Source organism: Phocoena sinus, chromosome 11 (genome assembly GCF_008692025.1).
Source record: "Phocoena sinus isolate mPhoSin1 chromosome 11, mPhoSin1.pri, whole genome shotgun sequence".
Classification (NCBI taxonomy): domain Eukaryota; kingdom Metazoa; phylum Chordata; class Mammalia; order Artiodactyla; family Phocoenidae; genus Phocoena; species Phocoena sinus.
In genome coordinates, this window is record NC_045773.1 from 78,308,381 (window position 1) to 78,333,835 (window position 25,455).

The 25,455-nt window shown below is 37.0% G+C and overlaps 1 protein-coding gene across 8 annotated transcripts in view; it reads right to left on the bottom strand.

The window, feature by feature from the left end:
• PKHD1 (PKHD1 ciliary IPT domain containing fibrocystin/polyductin) overlaps nucleotides 1-25,455 on the bottom strand; it is a 603,444-nt gene that overhangs the window by 282,144 nt on the left and 295,845 nt on the right. For all 8 annotated transcript variants that reach the window (XM_032648750.1, XM_032648749.1, XM_032648748.1 and 5 more), the window contains 2 exons: nucleotides 15,307-15,420; nucleotides 12,547-12,634 (listed from right to left, as the gene is read on the bottom strand). In XM_032648750.1, the coding sequence (XP_032504641.1) occupies nucleotides 12,547-12,634; nucleotides 15,307-15,420 (202 nt within the window). The remainder of the gene's footprint in view (nucleotides 1-12,546; nucleotides 12,635-15,306; nucleotides 15,421-25,455) is intronic.

Here is a 25,455-nt window from a genome sequence, read left to right on the forward strand (position 1 = left end):
ATGATGCTGATGGTGACAATAAGAATAGCTGTCGTAGGTGTCAACTGTTTGTCTACCTGACCTCCTTTCTCCTTTGTTCCAGGAAATCCACCACATCTCTTCTGAGAACCGCTCTCCTCACCCACCACACTAAGTGGTCCTGGTGAGATCTGAGAATCGCAGTCTCACAAGCCTTTTACCAAAGGGTGAGCAAGGGATCCAACCTGTCTTTGTTGATCGAAATCCTTCCCCTTTTCCAGCTTTATGAGGTATAATCGAAAACTAAAATTGTAAGATATTTAAAGCGTAGAATAGATGAGTTGATATACGTACCCATCGTGAAAGGATTTCCCCCATTGAACGAATTAATACATCTGTCACCTCACATATTCACCCCTTTCTTTTGCTGGGTGAGAACACTTAAGTTCTACTCTCTTAGCAAATTACACAGTACAGTGTTATCAACTGCAGTCACCTGGACTTTTGAATTGAAACTAAGGGGAAAGAGAAATGTCCTCCCTGGTGGTAAAGCTGGGAAGAGCCAACAGCTCTGGGTTCACGTGCACCCTACAGAACGTGGAAACCTCTTCAGCAGAACTAAATGAGGTTGAAATATAGAAACAGGAGAGGTGGAGGGAGGGCCTGATGCAATCTCCCAAGTGGATGAAGAAGGGTGGCTTTTACTTTTACTTTTGACTGAAAGAATCAGGATTCTTACAATACAATACAATAACTACGATAACTACCACGTCGTGAGGCTGACTTGGAGCCAGAAACCGGGCTAAGTTCTTTATCCACATTAATTTACTTAATCCTTATAACTACTCTATTAACCAGGCATTATTATTCTCATATTATAGAAAAAGAAACTGAGACTCAGAGAGAATACTTTACCCAAAATTACACATTTAGTTAATTGCATAATTAGAAGTATTTTAACCTGCCTGCCCTAAAAGTCCAAGCTCATTTTCATTGTAGAAATCTATTGCCCTCCTCCCTTCCTAACTCACATGTCTTTTCCTAGCATGGAGACAATAGGCAATCTGAGATTAGCACCCACTAGTTCATTGGACCAGAAGGAATCATCTTCTTTTGGAGACTACAAAAGTGATCCTGAATTCCTGCTAATAAATGAATAAGGCCACCAGCTCTACGTTCTAACATTTGAACTAAATTTTTATAGTATAATAATGAGGTTTGAATAATGAGCCAAAAAATGAGAGTAGTTTTTGAAATTAAATTCAAGGTTCTAATTTATTAGACAAGACGCCATTGAGTCAACAGGCTCAACAAGCTCTGATTTCCAGAAAAGATACATCAATCCAGCATAGCAGGCATTTATTGGAACTCTTCTTTATGTTCTGTTGTGTACTAGATGCTAAGTAATACACCAAATCAATAAAAAAACCCAATATTTTCCTCTCCTATAGAAGCTGCTTGGAAGAACAGGAAATACATACCTGAAGCAGTTCAGTATCAATCACTAAGAAGCGTATTTAAATTAAAATTATAAATCAGAAAATCACATGGAATAGTGATTCAGACAGTGGGAAAATCATTGTGTGCTGGAGGGGAGATTGAACGCCTTGTACGAGATGTGATGGAATCTTTAAGGATCAGTAGGAAGTGTAAAGGTAAAGAGGAGATGCAAGGGTACTTTTGACCCTCTAACTGCATATATCAAATATTTAGTAAGCCAGTACAGAAGCTGTTATAGAAAACCACGTGGAAGTGCCAAAGTGAGAATGTAGCAGAAAGGAGACAAACAAGAAATATTCCAAACAAATGTATCCATAGAGCAGCCACTGTGGAAAATAGTACAGAGGTTCCTTAAAAACTAAAAATAGAGTTACCATATGATCCAGCAATCCCACTCCCAGGCATATATCCAGAAAAGACAAAAGTTCTAATTTGAAAAGATACATGCACCCCAATGTTCATAGCAGCACTGTTCACAATAGCCAAGACATGGAAACAACCCAAGTGTTCACTGACAGATGAATGGATAAAGGAGGTGTGGTATGTATACACAATGGACTATTACTCAGCCATAAAAAAATAATGAAATAATGCCATTTGCAGCAACATGGATGGGCCTAGAGATTATCATACTAAGTGAAGTTAGAGAAAGACAAATATTATATGATATCACTTATATGTGAAATCTAAAAAATAATACAAATGAACTTATTTACAAAAGAGAAACAGACATATAAAACAAACTTATGGTTACCAAAGGGGAAGGGGGGTGGGATAAATTGGCAACATGGGATTAACAGATGCATACTACCATATATAAAATAAACAACAAGGATTTACTGTATAGCACAAGGAACTACATTCAATATCTTGTAATAAACTATAATGAAAAAGAAGAGGAAAAAACCCAAAGTATATCTGTAGAATACCATCATTGATTGGATATGGTAGATAATAAAATAGATATCATCAATGATAACCTTAGAATTAAAAGCCTAGGTCCTGGAAAAAGTTGAGACAAGAAATGATTTGTTCTTCAGGTCAGAGTTATTTTCTTATAAATAACAGAATAAGTTAATAAACCACTTAAGAAACAGAAAAATACCAGGACAAAGAGGCCAGCCAAGGCTTTACGCACTTTCTTTAAAAAGTAAATGAGAGGGCTTCCCTGGTGGCGCAGTGGTTGAGAGTCCACCTGCTGATGCAGGGGACACGGGTTCGTGCCCCAGTCTGGGAAGATCCCACATGCCGTGGAGCGGCTGGGCCCGTGAGCCATGGCCGCTGAGCCTGCACGTCCGGAGCCTGTGCTCCACAAGGGGAGAGGCCACAACAGTGAGAGGCCCATGTACTGCAAAAAAAAAAAAAAAAAAGTAAAAGAGATAAGAAAAAAATGAGAGCCTTTGAGAAAGGTTCCCTATAAGCCTTCTCTTTTCCCTGTTGTCCTGTTCTCACTAAATTATATCTCACTAAATTATATCACTCTTCACCCAGTTGTTCAAGTCAGTGACCTTTGAACTCTTCCCTTTTGTCCAGCCCACCAGCAAATCATGTTGGCTCTTCTTCAACATCTGTTTAACCACTTCTTTCCTCTTCCATCCTCCTACCCCAATCTAAGCCATCAGCATGTGCCACCTGAAATACTGCAATGTTATTGCAATGTTTTTTTAAATTTAATTTAATTTATTTATTTTTTATATAGCAGGTTCTTATTAGTTATCTGTTTTATAGATATTAGTGTATATATGTCAATCCCAATCTCCCAATTCATCCCCCTCTTGCTTTCCACCCTTGGTGTCCATACATTTGTTCTCTACATCTGTGTCTCTGTTTCTGCCTTGCAAACTGGTTCCATGTGTACCATTTTTCTAGATTCCACATATATGCGTTAATCTACTATATTTGTTTTTCTCCTTCTGACTTCCTTCACTCTGTATGACAGTCTCTAAGTCCATCCACATCTCTACAAATGACCCAATTTCGTTCCTTTTAATGGCTGAGTAATATTCCACTGTATATATGTACTACATCTTCTTTATCCATTTGTCTGTTGATAGGCATTTAGGTTGCTTCCATGACCTGACTATTGTAAATAGTGCTGCAATGAACATTGGCAAAGCTTCAGTAATCAAGACGATATGGTACTGGCACAAAAACAGAAATATAGATCAATGGAACAGGACAGAAAGCCCAGAGCTAAACCCATGCATCTATGGTCAACTAATCTATGACAAAGGAGGCAAGGATATACAATGGAGAAAAGACAGTCTCTTCAATAAGTGGTACTGGGAAAACTGGACAGCTACATGTAGAAGAATGAAATTAGAACACTCCCTAACACCATACACAAAAATAAACTCAAAATGGATTAAAGACATAAATGTAAGACCAGACACTGTAAAACTCTTAAAGGAAAACATAGGAAGAACACTCTGACATAAATCACAGCAAGATCTTTTTTGACCCATCTCCTAGAGCAATGGAAATAAAAACAAAAATAAACAAATGGGACCTAATGAAACTTAAAAGCTTTTGCACAGCAAAGGAAACTATAAACAAGATGAAAAGACAACCCTCAGATTGGGAGAAAATATTTGCAAATGGATCAATGGACAAAGGATTAATCTCCAAAATATATAAACAGCTCATGCAGCTCAATATTAAAAAAACAAACAATCCAATCCAAAAATGGGCAGAAGACCTAAATAGACATTTCTCCAAAGAAGACATACAGATGGCTAAGAAGCACATGAAAAGCTGCTCAATATCACTAATTATTAGAGAAATGCAAATCAAAACTACAATGAGGTATCAGCTCACACGGGGTAGAATGGCCATCATCAGAAAATCTACAAACAACTGCTGGAGAGGATGTGGAGACAAGGGAACCCTCTTGCACTGTTGGTGGGAATGTAAATTGATACAGCCACTATGGAGAACAGTACGGAGGTTCCTTAAAAAACTAAAAATAGAACTACCATATGACCCAGCAATCCCACTACTGGGCATATACCCTGAGAAAACCACAATTCAAAAAGACACATATTGCAATGTTTTAACAGTTAATCTCTCTGCTTCCACCTTTGTCCTCCCAACAGTCAATTGTCCACACAGCATAAATCAGATTCAAACATAAATTGGACCATGTCTTGTTTAAAATCTTCCCAGACCAGGATAAAATCTGAAAACTTTATCATAGGATTCATCAAGTAACCACTTAACTTCAAAGAGCACATGGTCTCCCTAAAGAGACCCACAGTAAAATATACTTAATGGATACAATACATACTTGTAATGGATAAAAAATGAATTTCTTTTAATCTAGGTATACCTCCTTTGACTTATCTGTAATCCAAAAATCCAACATTTTTATTCATCAGTCTCCCCAAAAGTCAACTGAAGCAAGCAACAGCAAAGAGTAATTTAATTTAGAGAGAAATTGATATAATAATATATAACAAAAGAAACTTAATTTTTTTTTCAAATATCTGGCTAAGCTTACTTTGGTTGGTAGTGTAAGAAATGAGCCTAAGTTTACAAAGTTAAAGTTTATAAAGTCTAAGTTTATAGAATGAAAATTTTCCTCTGAAGATTTCACTGTAACATCCTTCATAAAATAAATACATTATATACAAATAAATTCAGATCTACAATTCTGGTAGAAAGAATTCTTGGTGAAAGTTCATAAAGGGGTCCAAGTAAAATCTGTCCCCATAACAGCATATTAGAAAGACTTACTAAACTGGCTTTTTTTTTTTTTTTTTTTTTTTTTTTTGCAGTACGCGGGCCTCTCACTGTTGTGGCCTCTCCCGTTGCGGAGCACAGGCTCCGGACGCGCAGTCTCAGCGGCCATGGCTCACGAGCCCAGCCACTCCGCGGCATGTGGGATCTTCCCGGACCGGGGCACGAACCTGTGTCCCCTGCATCGGCAGGCGGACTCCCAACCACTGCGCCACCAGGGAAGCCCTAAACTGGCTTTTGATGGAAGAAAGATTGTAGATCAATGTTTAAAGAAACAGTTTGAATAAGGTCTGTAGTTCAGTTAATACTGTAGTAATATCAACTTGCTGGATTTGATAAAGTCTATGGTTATGTAAGATACCACCAGGGAGTGCCAAGTCAAGGGTACATGGGAACTCTGTACTATTTTTGCAACTTCTTGTGAGTCTTAAATTATGTTAAAAATTTTTAAAAGGTTAAAAAAAGAAATTATCCATAAAATGAATACACTGTGATAACTCCATATCATTCATATAAACTCATTAAAGTACTCCTCATCAGGACTGATACTAAATAATTTTGTTTTTAATATGATTTTGTCTTTTAATATTTGCAGTATGTAGAACACAAACAATGGAATCAGACCAACTGTGGTAAAAATTCAGCCTCAGGAATTCTAACTTTATGACCTTGGAAATTTTACTTACCTTCTCCAGCCTCAGTTTTTATATCTGTAAAATGAAGATAATAATACCTAACTTATAGCACTCAGAGATTTAAGTGAGATCATGTATATAAAATGCTTGGTAGATGCCTGACACAGAATGAGCCCACATGATAAAAACTCAGTAAATGGCAGCTAGTTAATTACTATCGCTAATTTTAATTAATAAAATTGAGTTTCTTTCAAAATAGCCTGTAGCTCAGATTCTGAATGAGGTTTTTAACACATTCTTATAAGAAAAATCCACTCATATGGCTCCTGCCAAATTCCAACTTGCTAACCTGCTAATGATGAAAGATTCTTATTGATCCCTGTTGGAAATGTCTCCCTCACAAATCCTTTTGGGGATCAGAAAAGCACTTCAAACTCAACATGACCAAATCTGAGCTCAGAATCATTTCCGCAAAATTTAGTCCTCCTCTAGTGAATGGTGCCACCATCCATCTACGTAAACCAGAACCAAGAAAGCACCTCACGCCCGATTCATCCAAGAGATTCTATGTCCTGTCTATACATCTGCCCACTTCTCTCCATTGCCACTTCAGCTCCTAACCACAAGTTACACTATCTCTTGCTTGCACCTCCTAAGTGATATCCCTAGATCCATTTTTGACTCCTCTTATAGTCTGCATTATAGCTAGAAATATTTGTTTTAAGATATAAAAATGTGATTATCGGTGCTACCTCCCACCCATACTATCCCCTTAGAAACCTAAAACAGCTGCACAATGTTCAGGAGGCCAAACACAAAAATTCTTGACATCACCAATGAATATGGCCCTGACCCGTAACTACCCCTTGGAATCCTATCATCATGGCTTGGTCTGTTCTCTTTGTCAGCCATCTTGGCATTCTTTCAAGTCCCTAGTGTTCTCCATTCTTTCTCCCAGCACAGAATCACCTCTTAGGTCTCTGTTTCTCAATCACCTGTGCTGGGTCCTCCTCTATCAATTTCTAAAAAATAACACTGGCCCCAATCTCATTTCCAGGCTCCAGTTTTCTCCTCTACCCATCGATAGTCTTCTTATCAATAACATCATCCACTTCCAGGATGACTCCCTGTCACTGTCTCCCTGAGCCCTAAGTTATGTGTTAAATTGCCTTCTTCACATCTCTACTTGGTGTCTCCAACTCAGCACATCCCTACTATCGTCCACCCTGACAAGCTTGTTCCTCTCCCAGTCTCCCCATCTCAGTGCGTGCTTCCACCACACACCAGGTTGGTCAATCAAAAACCTGAAGGACTCCCCTCACCTCAACATTCAATTCATGAGCAAGTCCAGACAGCATCATTTCTTCTCTCGATCTCCACTCCCTCTAGTCCTAGCCATTATGATTTCTGACCTCGACTGACCTCCTGATACCCCAGCTTCTGCTCTTGTCTCCATGATACATCATCTACATAGCAGCCAGAGTGATTTTCAAAACCTAAATCAGACTCCACCAATTCCCCTGCATAAAACCTTTCAGTAGTTTCCCTTTGACCTCTCACACCTAAACAAGGTACCATGTGACTTGGCACCTGTCGTGTCAAGCAACTCTACCTACTGCTCACTCTGGTCCAGCTAGAGTGACCACCTTTCTGTTCCCCGAGCCCCAAAGGCCACCTCAGAGACACAGCTGGATGTCCATCCTTCACTGAGAACCCTTGTCCATTCTCACCAAACAGGAGGATCCCTCTTACCATTCATATCTCAGCTTAAATTTCCCTTCTCCAGAAAGATCTTCCTTGTCCATTCAGTATAAAAGGGTACACCTGATACCCCCACCCCCAGCTATCTTGGATCATACCACCCTATTTATTTCCTTTTTCTTTTTTTTTTAACATCTTTACTGGAGTATAATTGCTTTACAATGGTGTGTTAGTTTCTGCTTTATAACAAAATGAATCAGTTATACATATACATATGTCCCCATATCTCTTCCCCCTTGTGTCTCCCTCCCTCTCACCCTCCCTATCCCACCCCTCCAGGTGGTCACAAAGCACCGAGCTGATCTCCCTGTGCTATGCGCCTGCTTCCCACTAGCTATCTATTTTATGTTTGGTAGTGTATATGTCCATGTCACTCTCTCACTTTGTCCCAGCTTACCCTTCCCCCTCTCCGTATCCTCAAGTCCATTCTCTAGTAGGTCTGTGTCTTTATTCCCGTTTTGCCCCTAGGTTCTTCATGACCTTTTTTTTTTTTTTTTAGATTCCATATATATGTGTTAGCATACGGTATTTGTTTTTCTCTTTCTGACTTACTTCACTCTGTATGATAGACTCTAGGTCCATCCACCTCACTACAAATTTTCTTTTTTTTTAATGTCTGAGTAATATTCCATTGTATATATGTGCCACATCTTCTTTATCCATTCGTCTGTTGATGGACACTTAGGCTGCTTCCATGTCCTGGCTATTGTAAATAGAGCTGCAGTGAACATTTTGGTACATGACTCTTTTTGAATTATGGTTTTCTCAGGGTATATGCCTAGTAGTGGGATTGCTGGGTCGTACGGTAGCTCTATTTTTAGAAGAAAAAGTATCCTTATAGTCTTAATTTACTGTTTTTTCCAAGAATGCAAGCTGAATTTTACTAAATGCATTTCTGTTTTGTATCAAACTGAACACATTCTTAGTCTTTATGTTTTTTGTTTAGGTAAATTATATTAATTATTTCATTTTGAAGCATCCTTCACTTGAATAAATCATACTCTTTTTTAAAAAAATAAATTACTGGATTTCATTTGTTGCTGTTTTATTTAGGATATGGCTTGGATGTTGCCTTAGTTTTCTTTTTTTGAGTTACCTTTAGCAGCTGTTTTATAAATTACTTTATGCTTGCTTGCTAAAACAAATTGGAAAGCTTCACATATTTTCCTATGCTATGGAATAGATTGTACAACACAGTAAGTGTCTGATGACTAAGTGAATGGCTAGAAAAACATGACATAAATTTACTTGAGCCAAATGTATTCTTGGGAATAAATTTGTGATAACTTTATGTCTTGCTGCTATTGGTTCTTTCAGTTTTATTCTTCTTTAGCTGATTATGATCATTTATATTTCTTTTTTTAAAATTTATTCATTTATTTATGTTTGGCTGTGTTGGGTCTTTGTTGTTGTGCGCGGGCTTTCTCTAGTTGCGGCGAATGGGGGCTCCTCTTCGTTGTGGTGCATGGGCTTCTCACTGTGGTGGCTTCTCTTATTGTGGAGCATGGGTTCTAGGCATGCCAGCTTCAGTAGTTGTGGTACATGGGCTCAGTAGCTGTGGCTCACAGGCTCTAGAGCACAGGCTCAGTAGTTGTGGTGCATGGGCTTAGTTGCTCCGTGGCATGTGGGATCTTTCCAGACCAGGGCTCGAACCTGTGTCCCCTGCATTGGCAGGTGGATTCTTAACCACTGCACCACCAGGGAAGTCCCAATCATTTATATTTCTATATATAATTTTTTAATTTCAGAATGACACTATAGATATATACATTTTTAGATTACAATTTTAATTTCTTTGATATCTATTATAGTTGTATCCCCACTTCTGAATTACATTTTGTTCTCTTTGTATGGTTAGTTATTAGAGATTAAACCAGTACCTCTAAAAAAAAATCAAGTCTATTAATTTCCTACTTTGTAATTCACCAATTTCTGCCTTTATCAGGTACAGATTGATTTCATTAGATTTGCTGGTTATTTTCTTTCCGATTTCTTACATTGACAACTTAGTTTATTTTGTACTTTCTTATTCAACAATGAAAGCATTTAATGTGATGACACGTATGGCCGTCTCTCATGTAATACTCTCATTACTGTTATTTTCCAAGTAGTCTATTGATAAAGGTTTGATCTCCTCTTAGATACAAAAGTTATGTAGGAGAGCGTTTATCTTTATTTTCTTCCATGTTGCAAGAGATTAAGGTTGTTGGCTAAACTTTTATTTTAATCTCCATGTTTATTTTATTGTGATTATATTGTATCAATATATAATTTCTGTTTATTAAAATTCATTAAGGTTTTTAATTATATATATTGGAGTAAAGATATATTATACATATATACAAATTAAATTGCCTTTATTATATTGGTTATATTTCTTAATATTTTCTTTATAATTTTAATCTAAAGGTTAAAAACTGAAAGAGGTAAGTAAATTTTATTACTTTCATTACTATTTTTGTTTCTGTTAATTTCCTCTCATATTTTTTACCTATTTACTTTATATATTTCTATATTATGTTATCTGGTATAAAACTTTCCTTACTACTGGGGTCTCACTGAAGATTGAAGTCTTTATTAATATAAAATGTATTTATTTTGATTTTTTACTTTTCCTGTGAATAATTTTGAAGTCCTTGCTTCCATTTTATTTTTATTTTAAGGATTCGTTTTGTCCAATATTTGACTAAACATTTTTCTGAACTGGTTTGTTTTCCTCTGATAAAAAAAGTTATGATTACATTTTTATTCATTACTAATTTTTTTTTCTATATAGGGTCATTTTTAACAAGCATATTTTCTTTTTATAATTGGCAGATTTATTCTTACTTTCTTACTTGTATTGTCATTTTGTACCTTTTTGTTGTTTTAGTTATCACTATTTCATGGTCTTCTCTGTATTTCACCCTTTATTTTATAGTTTCTTTCATTCTTTTTTCTCTCTGGTGATTTGGAAGGTATATGTCTTATTTTATTTATTTATTTATTTATTTATTTTGTGGTACGTGGGCTTCTCACTGCTGTGGCCTCTCCCATCGCGGAGTACAGGCTCCGGACGCACAGGTTCAGTGGCCATGGCTCACGGGCCCAGCCACTCCACGGCATGTGGGATCCTCCTAGACCGGGGCACGAATCCGCGTCCCCTGCATTGGCAGGCAGACTCCCAACCACTGCGCCACCAGGGAAGCCCTATATGTCCTATTTTTAATTCTGTTAGAATTAACTCATATTTACATATTTACTTCCTATGGCTCTCTTATGTTCCATCTCCAGTTTCCTGTGGCTATAGTCCCCAATTTCAAACCTAGATTTTTATTTGAGAATTATAACCTGTGATGGTTAGTTTATGTGTCACCTTGGCTAGGCTATAGTAGCCAGGTATTCGATCAAACAGGAAGCTTACTGTTGTTGTGAAGGTATTTTGCAAATGTGGTTAACATCTACAGTCAGGTGACTTTAAGTGAAGGAAATGGCCCTCAATAATGTGGGTGGGCCTCATCAATCAGTTGGAAGACCTTAAAGCAAAATTGAAGTTTCTCTGAAAAAGAAGAAATTCTACTTCAAGATTACAGTATCAGATCCTGCTCAAGTCTTTGCACTCTGCCAGCCTGCCCTAAAAATTTTGAACTTATAGCTCTCCTAAGCATATGAGCTAATTCCTTGAAACATCTCTTTATATATAACATATACTGTATATAATATATATATAACACATATACATACATATAACCTACTATTATATATATTTTATAGAAACAGAACCCTGACTAATACATTAACTTTCAGATTTTATATAGTTTCTTTTATAAGAGCAATTAGAATTTGTCTTATTTTAATAACCATAGTTACAGTATTATATTTAACTTATTCCAATGCTTGCCTTTGATATCTATACTTTATCTACCTTTATACAATTCCTGAATTCTATTTGTATTCTTAAATTTTAGACTCAGTTTAATCTCTTTATTATAACACATTTTTGAATTATTTTCAGTTCTTGCAAAGCAAAAGAAATCTTTTGTTTACATTCACATGTGAACAGCATTTTAGCAGGGTCTATGTTTACAAGCCAGGCCTTTGCTTATAATCTTTTTTCCCCTGAACATTTCTAGATTTTGCACCACTATCTTCCTACATTTGATGTTGTAGAAAATTCTAATGTTATCAAGCTTTATGTCCCTTTTTGTTTTTCTTTTACTTTTTCACTTTTTTTTCTTGTACTGTGAGGATATGTATCTATCATTATTCTCGATGTTATTCAAATTAAATAGAAATAATCCCAGGTCTGTTATGTGTATTTTAGTTAAGTTTTAGTTATTCTTTGTGTTGTCATTATTCTGGACTCATTAAAAAGAGCAGTTATCAAAATGCGCTTTTATTTTCTGTTCTCTATTTCTAATACCTTCTCTTTTATTATTTTTATCTCTTGATTTTGTCTTCTTCATTCATGTAGACTCCATCAATTTCTTCATGTTGCCTGCTCACTTTGACACAGTAGTGATTTCATTCTTTACTGCCTCCAATGCAATATTAAATTCTATTACTGCAATTTAAATTCCGTAAGATTCTTTATGTGCTTCATCTCACTCTTATTTCATTTCTATCTATCTCTTCACCAGCAATCATTTTAATTCAGACATTGCAGTCCCTCCTTATATTTCATCTATTATCTCATAGAATTCATATTTTTAAAGATTTATTGGCAGCAGAAAACATGTATGATCTAAAATTTACTCCTTAAATAAATTATATCCCCCCTGCCTTTAGCTTGTTTTGGTCTTCCTCCATTATGTTACAGAGAATATTTTAAATTCCTTCTAGCCTTTTATTTTTCTATTTATTCATCCTTAAATTATGATCCTTAATCTAAAATTTAATTTCATATTGTAACAAAACCTCCAGCAGAAGCAAACCAAACCAAAAACTACATCCCTAAGTTACTCTCATTCCTTACCTCTCATTGCCTGAGGCAATGTCAGCCCCAAGATGTGTCCAGGATTTCTTAGGATAAGCACTATGAAGCTGAAGTTTCCCAAACACCCCTGAAAATAAAAGGAGCAACAGTTGGATAGGAAAATCCTTCCAAGAAATTAAGGCCACATAAGCAAAACTCATTAGAGAGCTTACTGTGCAAGATACATGATATAGAAACTATATATGAAGATGTCCACCTTATCAGAAAAAGAACACTTAACATCTCACTTGTCTATGAAACATTTTTATTCTCTCAAAAGCTATAGAGAAATGAATGCTACACCACATCTAGTAATCCAAGAGCTGGGAAACAGACCACTCTAATGGTCTATTCCCAGCTAACTAGTTAGATTTCTACCAGTAAGTCACTCCAAACCATTTGCAATTCTGTTGGAAGTTAACTGGTTTTGATATTTTGTGTTATACAGTAGACTTTCCAAAGGCAAGGTAATTTTGTTTCCTGAGGAAAGAGATTTGCTGCTATTAGCTTTGTTTCCCATAGCTGGACCTCAGATATTTTTGTATTACAGATATCAAAGGATAAATCTCTAGCTCATTTGTTCAAAATATAATTTATTTCAGACTCATAAATTAAAGTCTTACCAGGGACATGCTTGATGCAGTCCAGTTTTATTCCTTCAGGTATTTCCTCTTACACATTTTATTGCCATTTAAAATCACATGAAGCAAAATTCCTCATATTCTAGTGGTCTAAACATGTTTTGAGCATGAACCCAAGCAGTAACAAAATTATGATCATGAACACTTAACACATGTCTATTCGTTTGTAGATAAATAACCATACATACAAATGAATATATTCATACATGTTTGAATAAAAGTTCTAAGATTTTCTCCCTGCACCCAAATGGACTGATTGTCTTCATACTCCTGGATTAGTGCACCCCCATTTTATTGCAAATCACTAATCGTGAAATCTAAAGATTTCACAAATTTTAGCAGAAAATGTGTAAGGGAAGTAAAAACCAGTAAGGTACAAATAATATGCCTTGGGTTTTCATCCAATGTGAACTAAAAAAGCTCAGTTAATTAGAACCAAACCAAGTGTTTAAGTCAACATCCATAATTTTGCCATACTCTAATTCAGCAAAAATTCAGAATACAATAAAACTAAAATAAGGATTAGTGGAAATGGAAAAAATACTCCCACTTTTAGGACATGACCTGGAATCAATCTTTCATAATAATAATATCATCATCATCAAAAAATTAATCACTATTAGCTAAGTAAGCTAGACAGGAGAACAACATGGAATAATTTAGAGAAATTTCCAACTACAAAGATTTTAACAAAAACCAGTTTATTTCCCTCAATTTACCAGAAAGCAGATTTCTTGATCATTCCCAATCACCAAAGGTTAACTGTAAAATGACACCATTTCCTAGTTGTTTCAAGGAGATTATAATACTTGAAGAGATTAAAATATGTTATTTACTTATGATATCACCAAATTTTAAGCATGCAGTGACAAACATTTCATTCCTTTTTCAATTTAGTATCAGAGAAATTTTTAGAAACACTTGTTTGGCAATACAGCTGGCACTGGGGATCAAGACAGGCACCCTCATATGCTCCTAACACAAAGTCCAGTTCAACATGGCACTCCCTGGAACAGAGTGGACACCACAGGCAAAAAGAGTCCACGCTCCTGTTGTGATCCATCTAGTTTGTCAATTTGAAAAAAGTAAAATATTTCTTAACCTCATATTCTTAAAAAGATAAACTAAATAGCATATATGAAAAATCATTTGAAAACAATAAAGCACTATCAAAGTATTATATGGCAATGGCTATATGAAACCAGGTTACCAAACTTCAAACTATCCTAACATGATTGTTTTTACTGAGTCACTGAAATCTTATAAAATTAGGATTACCTATTGGCTCGGTGATTTGTGACAGCCTGGAGGGGTGGGATAGGGAGGGTGGGAGGGAGGGAGACGCAAGAGGGAAGACATATGGGAACATATGTATATGTATAACTGATTCACTTTGTTATAAAGCAGAAACTAACACACCATTGTAAAGCAATTATACCCCAATAAAGATGTTTAAAAAAATTAGGATTACCATACAAATATAATTTTAAAATGCTAGAAATCTATAAAAAGCCTCTTATACCTTTCCCTTAAAAGTAAGTTATTGCGTGGCCCTTACATCATAGTTATACAAGTCCAGTCCTAGTTTCTGTGCTCTTCTGTGCTTTAAAAAAGGATTTGAATTGGGAGATTGGGATTAACCTGTATACACTGATGTGTATAAAATGGATGACTAATAATAAATAAATAAATAAACATTAAAAAAATAATAAAATAAAACAGGATTTGGTATTGTGGCAGTATCAAAGGAAGAAACTACCAACAGTAAATGTTTCTTAGTAATCTATAGAGCTATCAGTTTAAAAAATATATCAGTAACCACACAGAAGTTAAAGTTGATAACACAGACTCTTCATCCAGCCTTCGGTGTGTGACCAATCTGGATATGAATCTAAGTTCTGACAGTGTAAAACTGTGTGGCTTTCTGCATATTGTTCACCATCTCTGAGGCTTAGTTTTGACATCTGTAAAATGTATACTCCTTATAGGAGAGCTGGTAAGTGAAATAATAAATTCTCTAGAAGAGTGCCTGGAATTTAGTAGGTGTTCTGTGAATGGTACTTCCCTATCAGAAACACACACACATTTCATTTTTAATAAAGCTGCACTTTACTCTTACCAATTGTTCCTGGATCAATACGAATTCCGATGAAACGGTCACAAAAGACTCCCTCTGAAGCTCTAAGGAGAATCAGAAGCTTTTTTTCTTTTTCTAAGGGATTTTCTAAAGTACCTGTTTACAAGAAAAGTATATCATGTAAATTAATTTGAAATTTAAGGAGGGAGAGGGAAATTGTTATGTAATTTTGAGAATGCAAAGTAGATACTATAAAGTAGACTAGATGGAGAAAAGCCAGTGTTCATAGATGAAAAAAGAAAAGGTGGAAAAATGAGATGCAGTAAACTTCTCTGAGGGAGATTGGATTATTGTTCAGCAAATATTCACTCTTCTTAGGGCAGAGTATACTTTCCTGACCTATTAATATTGAGCCTGGACACATGACTTGTTTTGCCCAATGAAATTCGGGTAGAAGTGACAGTAATGCCAATTCCGAGTTGATGCTTTAAAATGCTTGGCAAGTTTCACCAGATCACTTGCAATAATGTTCTCTACCATGAAAGGAGAATTCCTTAAATAACCTCTAAGGCCTGGATGAAGAGACATACACAGCAGACCCGAACAGAACCCATGAGCTGGAACCAAGTCAAATCAAGTCCCGCATCAATATTTGTTGTTGTGAGCCACTGAGACTTGGTGATTCTTTGTTACACAACATTATTACAGCAAAACCTGATTGATACACTGTCTACGGCTGGATCCCCACATTGCTCTACCTGTATTTTAGCATTAAATCTTCACAGCAGGGGCTTCCCGGGTGGCGCAGTGGTCGAGAGTCTGCCTGCCAATGCAGGGCACATGGGTTTGAGCCCTGGTCTGGGAAGATCCCACATGCCGCGGAGCAACTGGGCCCGTGAGCCACAATTACTGAGCCTGTGCGTCTGGAGCCTGTGCTCCGCAACAAGAGAGGCCGTGATAGTGAGAGGCCCACACACCGCAATGAAGAGTGGCCCCCGCTTGCCACAACTAGAGAAAGCCCTCGCACAGAATCGAAGACCCAACACAGCCATAAATAAATAAATTAAAAAAAAAAAATACCGGGGCTTCCCTGGTGGCACAGTGGTTGAGAGTCTGCCTGCCAATGCAGGGGACACGGGTTCGTGCCCCAGTCCGGGAGGATCCCACATGCCATGGAGCGGCTGGGCCCGTGAGCCATGGCCGCTGAGCCTGCGTTGTCCTGAGCCTGTGCTCCACAACAGGAGAGGCCACAACAGTGAGAGGCCCAAATACCAAAAAAAAAAAAAAAAAAAATACTGATTACCATAAATCTACTGCACCCATTCCCCTGGCATTTAAAAAAAAAAAAAAAAATCTTCACAACACACTTGAGAAGTAAATATGATTCTTATTTCAGTGTTAAATATTCATACAGAATGAGGCTAAGGGGTTAAGGGACTCATCCAAATTTATCCAACTAGTAAGTATCAGTCTGAATTTGAACAATGGTCTGTTTATGCTGTGTTCTATTAAACAAGTAATAGGTTATCATCTAAGCCTAAATTCTTTTAGCAGTAAAAGGACACAAATTTCAAGCTGTGATACTCAAATAGCAGTTGGGAATTACTTTTGACCTTAATCTGCTGATGTAAACAGCAGACTTTGGTCACTTTCACAGTATGAGAATAATTTGGGGAAATTACTAAACTTGTGTTTCTGAGTACGGACCTGGCAAACATTATTTTCTTCAGAAAATATATCTTAGAGTACATAAAATATTACAAAGCATTAGATTTTTTAAGAAGCAACTAGTGAGAAGATTGTCTCCAAACTATATACTGTATCGGAGAAGTTGACAAAACACATCTGCTATCAAACATGCCTTTCCACTTAGAAATTCCTGAAAACATAACCCAAAATGAGGTTGCCAAATATGGTAAAATGATGTTGCTAAATATGGTAAAATGAAGTAAATGGAAACTTAAAATTGCCTGGTTGTGCTTTTGGCTAAGTGGTCTTTCAGGGGCATAAAATCATTTTCCCCAGTTGGCACCCCATATATATAACGTGGTTAGCCAAAGGCTCGGTGTGAGTTTCCAGCTTGCTACATACCTAGCTCTAGAGTTCAGCCTGCACAACCACTGGTCTACAGGGACTGCTGAAAGTAAGACTCAGAGGGGTAAGTAAATTTCCCTGGAGTCACACAGTAGGCCAACGGGCATGCAAGGATTGGACCTCACAGCGTGTGCTTTCCCAATAAAACGGTAAGGTACACAGAGGCTCCACGTAGGGAACGTCAATCCTCAGCTGAGTGACTAACTCATCCTCTTAGCCAAAACAAAGATGTGCGAGAGCAGAAAGAAGGGATGTGGGGAGGAGAAGAATGTGAAGAAAATGTGCGTGGTATAGCTCTTATCTGGCCAGTAAGCCATTTTCCAACTGTGATTTCATTTATCTCACAGAGGGTAGTTTAGATTCTTGGGGGAAAATGGTCTAGCACTAAACAGATACCAGAGAGAAAAAAAGTAGGACAGTTTTTGCCCTAGAGAAATGTACGCAGAGTCCCACGAAAAGAGTTCAGTGTTCCTCTAAAATCAGAGATTAAATCAATTATGCAACCCAAAACGGCAGCACATGTGGAGCTTTCAGAAAGTCTGTGCAAAATTAGTCAGCCTGCCGTGATCTTTTGGTATCTGAAATGACCAGAGTTTGTATTCTTTTTTGTAATGCAGAGGAAGGGAAAGATGGAGAATAGGGACGGAGCAGAAAGAAGGCAAGAGTGACCTAAGAGAAGGAAATAGATACTATTTTAACATGAAAATGCAGTGCTTCTCAAATGTGTGAAAGCTGGTAAAGGGAAAGCCTTAAAGTCCGGACTCCTCATTTTATTCTCAAATCTAGCGCTCAAAGAAAGGTGAGGTGCTCTCACCAGCTTGGGCTTTGCCCCTAAATGAGAGGAGCCACCGCTAAGAGAAGGCTCATGGGATCATGCAGTTCTTCTCTGATTTCCCTTTTCAAAGCTGCTTCAAGCTGCTCTAAACTGTAACAAAAGGCATTTTCAACCTGGATGAATGCAGATACTCACAGTGGAGGGGAAATCCTTGTCGTCATGCTGCCGAGACAAGCCAGGTGTTTTTGCATATGTGATTTCATTTAATTATCATAACCCTGTGAAGGATATTGTTGAGGCTCTCACAAGGAAACGGAGACAGAGAGAGGTTAAAGAACCTGTCAGAAATTACACAGCTAAAAAGTGAGGAAGCTGGGCTTAGACTTATAAGTCCCATCCGAGGACACATGGACGTAGTGGAATAGGAAAGAAGTAAACGGAAGTTGTCACAACTTAGGATGATGGTGGGCAACGGAGGGGAAACAGAATACGTTCCAGATGCTAAAATCACCTGGGGAGATGGAAGGAAAATAAGTTCTGGTATATAAAAGATAACGGTTATAATGATTTGAGGAATATGGTACAAATGGATTCCATGAGCTTCAAAGGTAAGAAAAAGGTTAAAAGGACTTTATACGATTTTATTAACTGAACTTCTTTGATGGAATCAAATATAAACCTAGTTTACATTTAAGTCCACTCTTTTAGCACGACTCCCCACAGCTTGTGACTAAGCCAGCCCACCCTGAATTATTTACCTCCACCCTCCTCTGTGCCCGTGAGATTTCCCAGGCTTTTATATGCCTACTTTCATCCTAACTCTTAATCATCCCTCAAAATTTGGCTCCACTATAATTTATTTCTGAAAGCCTCCTATGACCTAGAGCTAGATGCCCCCTTTTGTGCATAAAAATGCCCGCACCTCTTGCTGCAGTAAGTCTTCTTCGAGGAACTTGTCCTAAAGAAATAGTATAGAACACGGGCAAGGGTTCATGCTCAAAGTTCTCCACTGCAGTGCTACCTATTTACAATAGCGGACATCGGAAAACTTCTTGAAATAGCAAATGATTGGGAACAGCTTTGTGCATTTAGAACCCCTTCCTTCCCCGCCACCTGCACCCTGGTTTCCTCGCCATGCTTGAGAGCTGAGCCACCTAAACCGAGTCCCCAAACAAGAGCAAACCCAGCTCAGAGGCCACCTCCTCTGGGAGCTTTCCTTGTCAACTACGTCTGTTTTAAGTAGCCCACTGTGGGCTACCACACAGGCCATGCTTTACCTCAGTGCTTCAAGACTGTACTGTAAGTGTCTTTTATCAGACTGCCTCCTCTTTACAGTACACTCCCTGAGAGAAGGAGCTGTGTCTTTCCAGCAAAGTTCACATCTATTTTGTCCCCAAAACGGTGAACTAAATAATTTTAACCAACCCTCTTGCAGAAAACAATTAGAAATAAAGAGGGATACTCCACAGTAAAAAAGACACCGATGTTATAAGAATAGTAAGTATGTATGTGCCTAGCATCATAGCTTCAGAATAAAGCAAAAATGAGCAGATATACCAAAAATAACAGTGGCAAATTAAATAAACAAGAAAATAGTAAGGATGCAACAGTTTTGACTAATATAATTAGCAAACAACATAATATGTGTAGATGCAAAACTAGACTCACAAAGAATACATATTCTTTTCAAGCTTGCTTAAAACATTCACAAATATTGGTCATATGATGACCCTAAAGCAACTTCAAAGCTTTTGCACAGCAAAGGAAACCATAAACAAGACCAAAAGACAACCCTCAGAATGGGAGAAAATACTGGCAAATGAAGCAACTGACTAAGGATTAATCTCCAAAATTATAAGCAGCTCATGCAGCTCAATAACAAAAAAACAAACAACCCAAGACCTAAATAGAAGACCTAAATAGACATTTCTCCAAAGAAGATATACAGACTGCCAACAAACACATGAAAGAATGCTCAACATCACTAATCATTAGAGAAATGCACATCAAAACTACAATGAGATATCATCTCACACCAGTCAGAATGGCCATCATCAAAAAATCTAGAAACAATAAATGCTGGAGAGGGTGTGGAGAAAAGGGAACCCTCTTGCACTGTTGGTGGGAATGTAAATTGATACAGCCACTATGGAGGACAGTATGGAGGTTCCTTAAAAAACTACAGATAGAACTACCATATGACCCAGCAATCCCACTACTGGGTATATACCCTGAGAAAACCATAATTCAAAAAGCGTCACATACCAAAATGTTCACTGCAGTTCTATTTACAATAGCCCAGAGATGGAAACAACCTACGTGTCCATTATCAGATGAATGGATAAAGAAGATGTGGCACATATATATAATGGAATATTACTCAGCCATAAAAAGAAACAAAATTGAGCTATTTGTAATGAGGTGGATAGACCTAGAGTCTGTCATACAGAGTGAAGTAAGTCAGAAAGAGAGAGACAAATACCATATGCTAACACATATATATGGAATTTAAGAAAAAAAAATGTCATGAAGAACCTAGGGGTAAGACAGGAATAAAGACACAGACCTACTACAGAATGGACTTGAGGATATGGGGAGGGGGAAGGGTAAGCTGTGACAAAGCGAGAGAGAGGCATGGACATATATACACTACCAAACGTAAGGTAGATAGCTAGTGGGAAGCAGCCACATAGCACAGGGAGATCAGCTCGATGCTTTGTGATAACCTGGAGGGGTGGGATAAGGAGGGTGGGAGGGAGGGAGGGAGATGCAAGAGGGAAGAGATATGGGAACATATGTATATATATAACTGATTCATTTTGTTGTAAAGCAGAAACTAACACACCATTGTAAAGCAATTATGCTCTAATAAAGATGTTAAAAAAAAACATATTGCATATACTCATCTACCATAGTTCAATCAAAATGTACAATTCATCTTGGGAAAGGTCTATAAACTGAATTGTATTAAATAAAGGTTTTCCAATTATCTAGAGATTAACATTAAGAAAGTGAAAAAGGAAGCCACAGAGTGGGCAAAGGTATTTGTAACACATATAACCAACAAAAGGTACATTCCAACGTGACCAAGCAATTCCACTACTAGGCATATACCCTGAAAAATGTCATAATTCAAAAAGAGTTATGGGGCTTCCCTGGTGGTGCAGTGGTTGAGAGTCCGGCTTCCGATGCAGGGGACATGGGTTCGTGCCCCAGTCCGGGAAGATCCCACAGGCCGCAGAGCGGCTAGGCCCGTGAGCCATGGCCATTGAGCCTGTGTGTCCAGAGCCTGTGCTCCGCAACAGGAGAGGCCACAACAGTGAGACGCCTGCTCAAAATGTTCATTGCAATCTATAGATTCAATGCAATCCCTATCAAACGAACAATGGCATTTTTCACAGAACTAGAACAAAAAATTTCACAGTTTGTATGGAAACACAAAAGACCCCGAATAGCCAAAGCAATCTTGAGAATGAAAAACGGAGCTGGAGGAATCAGGCTCCCTGACTTCAGACTATACTACAAAGCTACAGTAATCAAGACAGTATGGTACTGGCACAAAAACAGAAAGATAGATCAATGGAACAGGATAGAAAGCCCAGAGATAAACCCACGCACATATGGACACCTTATCTTTGATAAAGGTGGCAGAAATGTACAGTGGAGAAAGGACAGTCTCTTCAATAAGTGGTGCTGGGAAAACTGGACAGGTACATGTAAAAGTATGAGATTAGATCACTCCCTAACACCATACACAAAAATAAGCTCAAAATGGATTAAAGACCTAAATGTAAGGCCAGAAACTATCAAACTCTTAGAGGAAAACATAGGCAGAACACTCTATGACATAAATCACAGCAAGATCCTTTTTGACCCACCTCCTAGAGAAATGGAAATAAAAACAAAAATAAACAAATGGGACCTAATGAAATTTCAAAGCTTTTGCACAGCAAAGGAAACCATAAACAAGACCAAAAGACAACCCTCAGAATGGGAGAATATATTTGCAAATGAAGCAACTGACAAAGGATTAATCTCTAAAATTTATAAGCAGCTCATGCAGCTCAATAACAAAAAAAACAAACAACCCAATCCAAAAATGGGCAGAAGACCTAAATAGACATTTCTCCAAAGAAGATATACAGACTGCCAACAAACACATGAAAGAATGCTCAACATCATTAATCATTAGAGAAATGCAAATCAAAACTACCATGAGATATCATCTCACACCAGTCAGAATGGCCATCATCAAAAAATCTAGAAACAATAAATGCTGGAGAGGGTGTGGAGAAAAGGGAACACTCTTGCACTGCTGGTGGGAATGTGAATTGGGTCAGCCACTATGGAGAACAGTATGGAGGTTCCTTAAAAATCTACAAATAGAACTACTATATGACCCAGCAATCCCACTACTGGGCATATACTCTGAGAAAACCATAATTCAAAAAGAGTCATGTACCAAAATGTTCATTGCAGCTCTATTTACAATAGCCCGGAGATGGAAACAACCTAAGTGTCCACCATCGGATAAACGGATAAAGAAGATGTGGCACATATATACAATGGAATATTACTCAGCCATAAAAAGAAACGAAATTGAGCTATTTATGAGGTGAATAAACCTAGAGTCTGTCATACAGAGTGCAGTAAGTCAGAAAGAAAAAGACAAATACCGTATGCTAACACATATATATGGAATTTAAGAAAAAAAAATGTCATGAAGAACCTAGGGGTAAGACAGGAATAAAGACACAGACCTACTGGAGAACAGACTTGAGGATATGGGGAGGGGGAAGGGTGAGCTGTGACAGGGCAAGAGAGAGGCATGGACATATATATACTAACAAATGTAAGGTAGATAGCTAGTGGGAAGCAGCCGCATGGCACAGGGATATTGGCTCAGTGCTTTGTGACAGCCTGGAGGGGTGGGATAGGGAGGGTGAGAGGGAGGGAGACGCAAGAGGGAAGAGATATGGGAACATATGTATATGTATAACTGATTCACTTTGATATAAAGCAGAAACTAACACACCATTGTAAAGGAATTATACTCCAATAAAGATGTTAAAAAGAAAGCAAATATTTGCTTTTTATAATAATAATAGTAATTATTAATAAATGTTGCTTGATTTGAAAAAAAAGACTTCAACAAATCAATATAAAAAAGATAATTCATCATTTTAAAAGGGCAGGGCAGGAATAAAGATGTAGACATAGATAGTAGACTTGAGGACACAGGATGGGAGGGGGAAGCTGGGGCGAAGTGAGAGTAGCAAAGACATATATACACTACCGAATGTAAAATAGTTAGCTAGTGGGAAGCAGCAGCATAGCACAGGGAGATCAGCTCGGTGCTTTGTGATGACCTAGAGGCGTGGGATAGGGAGGATGGGAGGGAGGCTCAAGAGGGAGGGTATATGGGGACATATGTATGCATATGGCTGATTCACTTTGTTGTACAACAGAAACTAACACAGTATTGTGAAGCAATTATACTCCAATAAAGATCTATTTTTAAAAAAAAAAATGGCAAGAGAACAGTTACTTCACAAAACAAGATACCAAATAGAAAATAAAAATTTTAAAAGTGCTCAAATCACATTAAATATTAGAGGTATGCAAATTAAAACAACCATGAGATCCCACTACATACCCACTAGAATGGATTCTTATTTAGTTGAACTTGTACTTTTTACTTTGCAAACTTTTCTGAACGTGTGTGTCATAGTTCATAATAAACTATTATGTTTCAAGGACACTCATCAATACGTACTTGTTCATCAATAGAATGGGAACTCATCAAAATTATATTTGTTTTTCTGCTTCTCTACTGCATTAAATTCTTTTACAGCTTTAATGAGGTATAACTGATGTATAAAAAAAACTGCATATATTTAATAAATATTGACCAAAAATTTAGACTCATCTCCCTAATAAACTTTTTGTCGGGTCCTGTTCACTGAATCCAAAACAACAAATTGTGTTTCTAAATAATCTGTATTTCCCTCCAAGTTAACCTTGAAATTCCATAAATATCATGATTGCCCATAAAAGATAGGTTAAGAAATTACCCCCAATATCAATTTTACACATTTTCTCCTGCCCTCAGAACTAAGTTATACATTGATGACTTTGGAAGCTGAGCTTCCAACTGAAGCATGACTATTTTTCTCATGTCTTGCTGTAGCTATTTTCTTCAGAGTAGAGCCTCCAGAACATTCTGGACAAATAGTGATAAATCAATTAAATTGTGAAGCCTGTTTTATTCTGAATTAGCTTTTAATTCCCAGTGTATACTTGACCCACTTAGCCCTAAAACACCCCTCCTCAACAAAATTAATCCCATGTGAAAAAAAAAAAAAAGGAGGGTGGAAGGGCTTTCAGCCCAATGAAATAAGACATGGTTATAAGAATAACCAGTAGACATTACCAAATGACAATCTCCAGCCCCTCAGAGAGTGATTTTATTCAAGCTGAGAAATTTCCATCATTGATGAGGAGGGCTCTCAATTTGTTAACAGTTGATAGAAATTAAAATAAAAGTTAATATATAACATATTCATTCACATATTTGCAACATGTATAAAAACCCTTATAATTTCATAAATAAGACTGAGCTAATTTACTTCTGTAAGCCTCAGTTTCTGCAACTTCATATAAAATAGGCACAGTAAAAGCATCCATTTTTAATTAGGCTTAAATAATTTAGTACATGTTAAAGATACATGGCAGGGTCTGCATATAATACATGCTCTTAAAAATGTTGGCTCTTAGTAGTAATAACAGTGTAGACAGCAGTGGTAGTAACAATAGAGAAATGAAACATTTTAAAATCAATGTTTAAATTTGGAAATTAAGAGAAAGAAGGCAAGCTCTTCCTAGCAAGTAATGTCCTATCCCTAAGGTACTAGAAACTAGACATTTCAAAGGTAAACATATTATGTGATCACTTACTTGAATGTCCAGACCAAGGAACTGCAGAAAACACAATTACATTCCTCTTAAACTCAAATACTGTCATAAGAATTTTCTAACCAAGAAAATAAAGTATTCATTCATTCATTCATTCATTCACTTGTTTGCTTAAAATTATCTAGCTTTTCCATGAAAAAATAATTAATATTTAACAATTTTTTATTTATCATATAATTAACTATTTAAACATTTTAAAATAATTAATAAATTTCTAAGGAATTTTATGTTATTGTGATAGAAGTTCAAGTGTCCAAAATATATTTGGGGAAATGCTGATTTAGAAAGTATTAAAATATTAAAGTAAAATGATTACTACAATTGTGTTTAGTAGAGACAAACCCAGC